General features: G+C 59.1%; 1 protein-coding gene and 1 long non-coding RNA gene across 2 annotated transcripts in view; one reads left to right on the top strand and one right to left on the bottom strand.

The window, feature by feature from the left end:
• Positions 1–1,211: 1,211 nt before the first annotated feature.
• LOC134807838 (uncharacterized) lies at positions 1,212–3,287 on the bottom strand. The gene is made up of 3 exons (XR_010149215.1): positions 2,572–3,287; positions 2,270–2,387; positions 1,212–2,020 (listed from the first exon to the last, which is right to left on the bottom strand). It is a non-coding gene; the product is annotated as an uncharacterized LOC134807838 (long non-coding RNA).
• Positions 3,288–4,101: 814 nt separating this feature from the next.
• Positions 4,102–9,198, top strand: part of AJAP1 (adherens junctions associated protein 1) — a 131,293-nt gene continuing 126,196 nt past the window's right edge. Inside the window, exon 1 of the mRNA XM_003307782.6 lies at positions 4,102–4,226. Coding sequence (XP_003307830.2) covers positions 4,198–4,226 — 29 coding nt within the window. The 5' untranslated portion in view covers positions 4,102–4,197. The remainder of the gene's footprint in view (positions 4,227–9,198) is intronic.

The following is a 9,198-nucleotide window of genomic DNA, read 5'->3' as shown; positions in this document are numbered from 1 at the left end:
TGGACTTCCCCCAGCGGGAAGAAAGGGCCAGAATTAGCAGGGTGACCGGAAGAACTTTCCACAGCGTGAACATCTGAACAGTTCCCTTTTGTATCGCCGAAGCTGGGAGGCGTGTGTGTGTGTGTGCGCGCACGCGCGTGTGTGTGTGTGTTGGGTGGGAGTGACACACACATAGCTTCCCAATCCCCAAGGGAAGAAAAATGAACCAGTTAGAAATATGAGAGCCATCAATGTATAGAAAACCAGTTCTAGAAATGCTGAAATACAAGTTAAGGTTTTGTCGTTTTACAGTCTGTTAAAAAAAAAGACAATGATTTTGTCATCGAAATAATAATAATAAGCTGGGCGCGGTGGTTCAGGCCTACAATCCCAGCACTTTGGGAGGCCAAGGTGGGTGGATAATCTGAGGTCAGGAGTTCGAGACCAGCCTGACCAACATGGTGAAACCTTGTCTCTATTAAAAATACAAAAATTAGCCGGGCGTGATGGTGCACACCTGTAATCCCAGGTACTCGGGAGGCTGAGACGGGAGAATTGCTTGAACCTGGGAGGCAGACGTTGCAGTGAGCTGAGATCATGCCATTGCACTCCAGCCCAGGTGACAGAGTGAGACTCCATCTCAATAATAATAATAATAATAATAGTAATAATAATAATAGGTGGATTGCTCTTTTTGGAGAGAGGCAGACCTGAGTTACCCTAGAGAAAAAGGAAATCAGTGTACCCTGGTCCCAAATCCTAATTTTAAGCCTGGGTGAGGGCAGAGGGCATCCTCCGTCCCCATAGACTGAAGAGGCCCTCACTCACCAGGGGCAGCAGCTGTAGTCTTAAGGCTCTGACTTCGCCTGGAGACTTCTGCAGGGCTTGTTCCCATCTCGGTTGTCAGAAAACACTTCCTTCTACTATTTTCTTTGTCCAGAGATTCCCAGGGCACTTGGATAGAATTCAAACGGTCTTTCAACTCGGATGGGGGAAAACTGGCATCTTTATTTAACCCTAACTGAGACTTGGCATTTCCTTTCATTATCAATGTCGGTGGCAGAGCTCAGTGCCTGTGACCGTCAAACATAGAAAGCACTGGCATTTCCATATTACATTGCCATGGCTGCAGTTACCTCAGGATATTATTGCTGCATATCTGGACTTCAAAAGGAACGTAATTTAGGATCTGTCAATTGCTTACTAAGTGTATTAATAAAAAATATATACGGCTATATCAGAAATTTGTTTTTATTACTCTTCTGATAATGCATTTGCATAGAATTGGTTTCCTAATAATCCTGGGCTTTTTCATCTATGCACTTAGAAGCCATTCTGAGAGAGGTCAGCAGGTGTCCACAAGGCTGCCCAAGGGGTTCCTGGAGCCGACACGGTCCGGTCCGGAGCCCCTCCCTGCCCTGCTGGCTCCTAGGCTGCGAAGCCGGCCTCTTCCAGGCCCACTCCGGTTGCAGGAAGGGCCTCCCTGGTGCAGCACCGCCTCCTCATACCGCTAGGTGGCAGCACTGCCTGCGCCTCCTTCCCCGCCGGCCGCCATAGGCCCCGCTGGTTCCAGGACCTCCCTGCCTCCTTCGCCTCTTAATGGGATCCGCTCCCTCACACCCCTCAGGGAGAGGCTCTAGGGGACGATGACCCAGGGGCGGCCCGGCAGGGAAACTGCTGAGTCACCCTGCTGCCTCTCGGGTCCTCTGACCGGCTCACAGATCACCATAGCCACAGTGTGTGTGAGGCCTTCTCATGGAGCCCTGCAAACACCTCCCCGGGGAGGGGCTGTGGGACCCATCTTACAGATGAGGAGACCGAGGGTCGGAGAGGCCACACAACTCGGCCAGGACCCCTAGTTAGCAAGCGCTGGCCCCTGGTCCAGCCACGGCAAGACTGGCCCTCCTGCCACCACACTTCCCTGCCTCTGGCCCTCTGCCGGGAGTCTTGGTGGGGGAAGTCACTGTCTTCATCCTCCTGCCTGGGCAGAGTCCAATCCTGTGCCTGGCTCCTCAAGACCGTTGGCAAAGATCCTGGAGGCCTGGGGGTGAAAGGGCTGCTTGGGGGACTTAAGCCCCAAGCTATGGTTCGCCTGGGAGACTAAGTCCCAAGCCATGGTCCTCCTGGGACACTGAGCCCCAAGCCATGGTCCTCCTGGCTCTGCCCTTCCACCCCCTCACTGGCTGCCCCTCCCAGGGAGGCCTCACCTGTGAAGTGCTTCCCGCCCCCCTCACCCCCCACGGCTCTCGCATGGCCTGGGGCGATTCCAGAGCTGGCCTGGGTCAAGCACCTGCACAGAGCACAGAGCGAAGACTCGGCATGGTATATCCCCCGCCCCTTGCACCTTTCCCCAGTGAAGGGTGGCACCAGTGTCCTTTCCAAGGCCCGGATTCTGCACTGCCCTCAGCCTGTGGAGGATTAAAAGCAGGGTTTTGCCGTGGTTTCTCAAGGCGTCAGCGGGTCTGCAGAGGATTCCGCCCCATGTCACTTCTCTCAGTGAAAGGTCCCCGCCCAGCGTCTGTCCTCCTTTAAGTGCCCCCCCATTTGTTTTTTGTTGTTGTTTTTGTTTGTTTTTTGCAAATACAGACTAACCAGGTAGGCACAGAGGAGTCCTGGCATGGGAAGGGAGCAGTGAAACGCCGGTGGAGAGTCTGGGAGGCCCAGATTCCCTGGAACTTTCCAGCGACACCTCCGGAGCAAGGGCCTGGCCAGGCAGCAGCTGCGCTGGGCGATGAGGGACCGTTGGGTAATCGGGGGCATAGGACCGGGCTTCGCTGGGTTCGGGGCAGAAGCGCCGAAGCTCCGACCCGGAACGCGGTGACTTCATCAACGCAGAAGCCCGCGCAGCCGAGCAGAGGAGTCCCTCGTAGGCGACCCTCGGACAGACGCTCCTGCGCGACCCGCGTGGCTCAGCTCCGCCCCAGGAAACTTTTCGCGCAGCCCCCGCTCCATGCGCCCCCACCCAGTCCTTCTTCGGGGCCGCCCCCTCCCCAAAGTAGCTCTCCGGGTCCACTGGGCGCCCCCGTAACCGGGTCGGAACCTCGAACGGCTTCGCATGCCATCCGGTTACCCTGGCAACACCATCCGGCGGCGCCCGGCGGTCCAATCCTAGCCTGCGGCCTCTCTCGAGCCTTTCGCAAGGTGGGGACCGGGACGCGACCGGGGATGGGGAAGGGGGCTGCAGGAGGCCCCGCCTACGCTGTCGCCCCTGCTGGGCACAGCGCCCCCCACCACCCGCGGCGACCCCGGCCCCCGCAAGGTGGGGCGGCGAGCAGGAGCCGGGGCCAGGCCAGGGGCTCGAGCTCCCGTTCGAGGGGCGGGGAAGGCGGGTGACGTGAGCCGGGCCGGGCGGGCGGAGTTGGGACCGGCTCCGGGAGGCGGGGGCGAGCGCGCGGAGAGGCAGACGCGAGGAGGGAGGCGGCTGAGCAGCGCGGGCGGCTCTGCGGCGGGCGCGGTGGGCGCGGGCGGCGGGGCCCCGGGATCCCCGCGCGCCTCCTCCGCGCGGCGCCGCCGCCGCGCGTCCCCACGCCCCGCGCTCCACGGCGCCCTCGCCCCGCGCGCCTCTCGTGCCCGCCTCCTGCCAGTCTCCGGGCCGCGGCCGTCTGCAGAGCGAGCGCTCAGACGGAGCCCCCGGGCAACTTGAGTGGCGCCGATCGGCGGCGGAGCCTCTGGCAGAGCCCCCCGACCCGGCAGCGCGGAGAGGACCCGCGTCCGTCCGCGTCGCGTCGTCCCAAACCCTAAGCAGCGCCGCCCCATCGGCGCGGAGCTCCGGCTGGAGGCAAGAGCCGCGCGCCGGGAGACACGCACCGTGAGCGGCAGCGCCGCCGGCCTCCCTCCTCGCAGCCCCGGAGGGCGAAGCCGCGGCTCCCCAGCCCTTTGCTGCGCCGCGACAGCGCCGGAACACGCCCCGCCTCGCTGCCGCCTTCGCTGTGCCGCCGGCGGAGGGGGCCGCGAGCCCCGCGCCCCGGCCGGAGGATGTGCGCCCCCGCGGGCCGCCCAGCCTGAGCCATGCGCCCCAACGGCGGCGGCGCGCCGGCCGGCATGGAGCCCCGCGCGGCCGCGCTCTGACTCGCTGTGCGCCCCGCGGCCGGCGGGCGGCGGGAGGCGGCGGACCGAGAGCCGGAGACCGGCGCCGCGGGACGGAAGCGAGCGGGCGCGGGCGCCGCGCAGATGGCCTGGGCGAGCCAGGTCTGAGGCCCCGCTCCCCGAAACGTGACCATGTGGATTCAACAGCTTTTAGGACTCAGGTGAGCGACCCGGCCGGCGCCGGGTGCGTGTGGGCGCGTGGGTGCCAGGCTGGGCGGAAGCGGCGCTTTCCTCTATGTTGCAAATCAAGGGACCCCTCTTCGCTTCCCGCAAGCGGGCAACGGGGTGCACCGGGAGCCGGAAAGGGGCGCCCGCCCGGAGCCTGGAGCACCGCGGCCCTGGCGGGGAGCGGCCGGGTCTCCAGGGCTCCGCGCGTCCGGGGTCGGGGCAGCGGCGCCCGCCCCAGCAACCCGGGCAGTGGGGCCGGCCAGGCGCGCCCGCAGCTCTAGGAGCCAGCAGCGCAGTGTCCTGGCCGGCTGCCCCGGCGCGCCTCCTCCCCGGGGCCCGGGGCGAGGCGCCGGCCGCTGGGCGCGGCGGGCGCGGGGGCCGGGGCTGCCAGGGAAAGCTAAAGCTCCGGGCTCCCAGCGAGAGCTTCGCAGGCGGAGTTGGAGGAAACCAGAGCCAAACAGCCACTCCGCTCCCCCTTCTCCTTTCTCGGGGCCCCGGGGCTGAGCAGGGGCCTCCCAGGCTCCCAGCTGCCGACCCAGCTGTTTGCGGGTGACCTCCGGGCCCGACGGGCGCCCACAGCTGGCGGGCAGCTGGGGCGGGAGAGCTGGGGTTCTTGGGGAGCTCCGGCGGCCACCCCGCTGTAAGCACACACGCACATACGCCCGCCGGCGCGCCCGGGGCTTGTCTGTGTCTGGGACTCCAGGGCCAGATGGAACAGGGGGTTCGAGCCTAGAGCCCGTGGTGGGGGTGTCCAGAAGACCCTTCTCGGCAAACTTTGCCAGCCCGCCGGGGTTCTTGGGCTTCTCTGGCTTCTGCCTGGGGTGGCCCAGGGCCCACCAGAGCACAGCTGTCGTTTTTGCTGGGCAGGCTGCCTCTGAGCCCTCGCCCTCCTGCCGGGGCATTCACCGAGCTCGTGCATTTGGGTCCCGGGTTGGAACCGCGAGCGGGGAGGACAGAGGTGGAGGCGGAGAGCAGCGTGCGGTTCTCGAGTTTGTCCACTGGGATGCACTGCGCTCCCGCGTTGGGGACGAAAAGGCCAGTAGTTGTTAGCCCGCTGCTTGAGCCGCCCCCACTCAGGGATGAAGCTGCGGGGGGAGTGAGGCGAAGGGAGGGAGGATCTAGTGCGTGTCCTGATTTTGAGAAATCGGAAGGGGACTGGGACGCCAAGTGTTTTCTAGCGACCCTTGATTTATGAGCCGATTCTGCTCCCAGAGGTGAATACTGTATAACACATCTAGTGAACATTGTCAGATGTTATTATTAGCATCCCTTCCCTCAGTGGCCGATCTTGCTGTGGGCTTCAAAGGTTAATCATGGAGCCGATTGTGTTGGGTGTGGGATATTGGTCGGGCGTGAATCGATAAGTGTGCTTGGGCTAGATAAGGTTTAGGCTTGGACCGTTCTGGGATGTTGGCAAAATGGAGCGAGGACAGCTTTGCAGGAATGACCCTGATCCAGGTGCCCTGGAGGCCTGGCATCCCCTGCTCTGCCCCGGACTGTCCCAGGTCTCAGCAAGACCTTCCAAGGCTTTGTGAATGACCAGACGGGTCCCCACACTGGCCAGTGGCTGGTCTTCAGCTCCGACCTGCTTCCTGAGCTGCCATCTGCCACTTGATTCCTGATGGCAACTTATTTGAACAGACATTTTTTTTTTTTTTATTGCTAAGTTGCTAGATTAAAAGATGAGTACATTTTGATAAAGGGAGAGAAGAGCAAATATCTTGGAAAGAAGCCTCTCTTTTGATTTGAAATTTACTAAAACAGTTCCTCTCAAGCATCCTCAAGCCGGATCTTGGGATTTTGCTTTAGGAAATAGTTCTGTTGGTTCTTTTGAAGTTTGACCTTTTGTTTTTCCCCCCTCGATGTCAGCACAGGAGATTTTCTGTAAGTGTGCCTTTAAGGACGAGCTGTCACCTATTTGGGATCCTGATGGGAGAGCTCTGTCTTGTTACTGCTGTCTCCTGGCCAGAGAAGGAGGCCTGTACCCAGAGGGTCTGGGTGGTTTTGCATCACAATGGGCACCTGGGGACTCTGAGCCAAAGGGTTGCAAGTTCAAGGTCTGGAAATGCACTTTTTCTTTCAAGACAGCCCTTCACCTTTGCTTGCAAGCCACTCCGCGGCTCCCTAGGTGAGCACTGGGCGTCTTGCTGCCAAGCTTGGAGCCTGGTTAGGACAGGTAGACACTGAGCCTCCAGCTGGGGTGGCAGAAGGCCTGGCTTGCTCCACCATGGGAGAGGTGCAGTGTAACTTGCTGGGCAGGGGGTGGGGGTGGGGGTGGGGTGGGCTTTCTTAGTTCCGGCCCCAGAGACGAGGTCTGGGCTTGGTTATTTACGTCTGTGTTGGAACTGAGCTGTATGTGGAGCTTTTTTTTTCTTTCCCCCCAAGAGGGAGAAGCAGATTGAGACTTATTGAGCAGCTTTTGTGTCTTTTGCGGTGGTATTTAATAGTTGTAGCAGAGCTCCAAAGATACTTTCCATCAGCTGAGAGAGAGGGAGCCATGGAAGGAGACCCAGTGGCTTGACAAGCCCTGCCAGAGCTCACCCGTGGAGGAGGCGTGTATTCAGCAAGCAGCTCAGAGCTCACCCGTGGAGGGGGCGCGTATTCAGCAAGCAGCCCAGAGTTTGGAGTTGGCTTCCTGGTTGTGAGTTGCTTCCCAGGCTGCAGACCTCAGATGCTGTGGCTTCCTCAGGGGCTCCGAGCGTCCACTTAATACGTTTGCTGGGTTGCGCTCAGGACTGTGATCCCTAGCAGAGTGCCACGAGCTCATTCCCAGCCCATGTCCCTGCGGCCATCCCATCTGTTCTCCCGCTCCAAGGTTCTGGGGCCCCTTTTGTTTGGGAGGCCCTGGGTGTGTGTGTTGACATAATTCACAGTTCCCCAAGCCCTCTCAGTGCGCGCTGTACCATGTCTGGGCCTCATGGCAGGGATCCATTGGCTTGGCTGTCACCATCCTCGCTGTAGAGTCCCCAGGCAGCTGGGGCTGTGCAGCCCAGCTTTAGCGGATGAAGTCAAACGCGCCGTCCACAAACATTGTGCTCCGGGTGAATCCTGGCTCGCGCCGATTTCCAGCTGCTGCTACTAAATTGATTGCAACTGGAATCCATCTAGTGTCAGTGGCTGTGCTACTCCTCAGGGACAATCATGCTTGACTAAACTGCAAATTTAGGAGGCAGCTCAAATCTTTGGGCAACATCGGTACATACCCCCCTTTCATGCTCACCCCCACCTTGGGGATACACTGCCCAAGTGGAGGAGCTGATGGCAGACTCCTTCCAGTGTGTCCCTGTTGTTTATTTACTTTGATCACCTGCTTCCTTTTCTTCCATGCATTGGAGAGGGGAGCAGGGCAACGCAGCTCAGGAATGGAGACAGCCCCACGCCTGCCGGGGGCAGCTGTCTCTGGGTCCCTGGAGGCAGAGCAGCGCCGGCTTCTCCAAGGCATGCACCTGCGTCTTTCTAGCGGGGGTCGCTGGAGGTGCTTCTGGACCCCAACCCAGTCTCCACTTCCGCAGCGCCAGTCCCTCTGACCCACACACAAATGGGGTGTTTGGCAGGTGGGGCCCTGTGTGCTCCTGGGTTCTGCATTTCCCTGAGCTTTTTGTGGGAAAGCCACAGGGTACCTGGAGTGTGACCCTGGGTTACAATGAAGTAGGTAAACACAAAACCCTGACTGGATTGCAAACAGCTGAGCCTTCAAGAGCCCAGGGGCTCCTCTCAGGGGTTATGTAAGAGTCATCTGTTTTAAATACGTAGTTGCCAAGTTTTCTTCAAAGGGTTACAAGTCAGTAGAGACCAAATTGATGTAAAGATTAGCTTGGAAAGCCAAATATATCCTTGATCTAGATTTTACATTTGAAGTCTGGCTTGAGAGGGTTTCTCCTGCCTGATGCCAATCAGACACAAGGAGGAGACAGGAGCAGGGGCTTTCTGGGGCTAGAGCAGGCAAACGTGGTACGGTCGACTCCATTCTTTCTTCCTCTGAGACCCCTTCCAGGAATTCAAAGGGGCTGGTGAGTCATGAGGCCTCGGAGCAGGGAGTGGTGGTGGTTACATAATTCAGATTAACTCTCAGTTAATCTGCCTTGAATAGAGAGTCAGGCTGGAGGGTGTCCATGTCAGACCTCCGGTGGCCCTTGGGCATGTCCCCAAGTACATCCACCTCAGAGCTGGGATAAGATCAGGCACCAGGAGGAGAGAGGAGGACTGGCTGCTCCTGGGTCAATCCCAAAAGGTTACTTACTATATGATGATTTCATAGCATTGAAATTGAGGTAGGAGATGGGACTTGACTCTGGAGGTGGGACTCAGACTGTGGACCAAATTGAGGACTAGCTAAAACAGGGACAGGATGGAAGCACCATTCCATAAGACATGCCCGTCAATGTGCCATGTCAGTTTACCATTGCCAGGGCAACACCCAGGAGTTACTGCCCTTTCCATGGCGATGACCTGATGACCCAAAAATCACTACCCCTTCCCTAGAAATTTCTGCATAAACCGCCCCTTAATCTCCATGGAATTAAAAGTAGGTATAAATACAACTGCAAAGCTGCCCCGAGCTGCTACTCTCAGCACGCTGCCTATGGGGCAGCCCTGTTCTGCAGCGGCAGACACGGAGCTGTCACACTGCCGGACCGGTAACACCACCAGAGCTGGAACACCTCCTCAATAAAGCTGTTTTTCTTCTACCACTGGCTTGCCCTTGAATTCTTTTCTGGGCAAAGCCGAGAACCCTCATGGTCTAAGCCTCACCTTGGGGCATGCCTGCCCTGCATCAAAATGACAAAATTATAGACGTGGTACAATACTCATACTACTACTGCTACAGATGAGTAGTTGCCAGGGGTCAAAGAAGGGGTGGGGAATGGAAGGAAAGAGGGTGTGGTTACAAAAGGGCAACATCAGGCCTCCTTGTTGTGATGGAAACGTTCTCTATCTTGACTATATCCGTGTCACAATCCTGTT

This window comes from Pan troglodytes, chromosome 1 (genome assembly GCF_028858775.2).
Source record: "Pan troglodytes isolate AG18354 chromosome 1, NHGRI_mPanTro3-v2.0_pri, whole genome shotgun sequence".
Taxonomy (NCBI): domain Eukaryota; kingdom Metazoa; phylum Chordata; class Mammalia; order Primates; family Hominidae; genus Pan; species Pan troglodytes.
The sequence above is the reverse complement of the archived record's forward strand: the minus strand, read 5'-3'. Positions and strand labels throughout refer to the sequence as shown.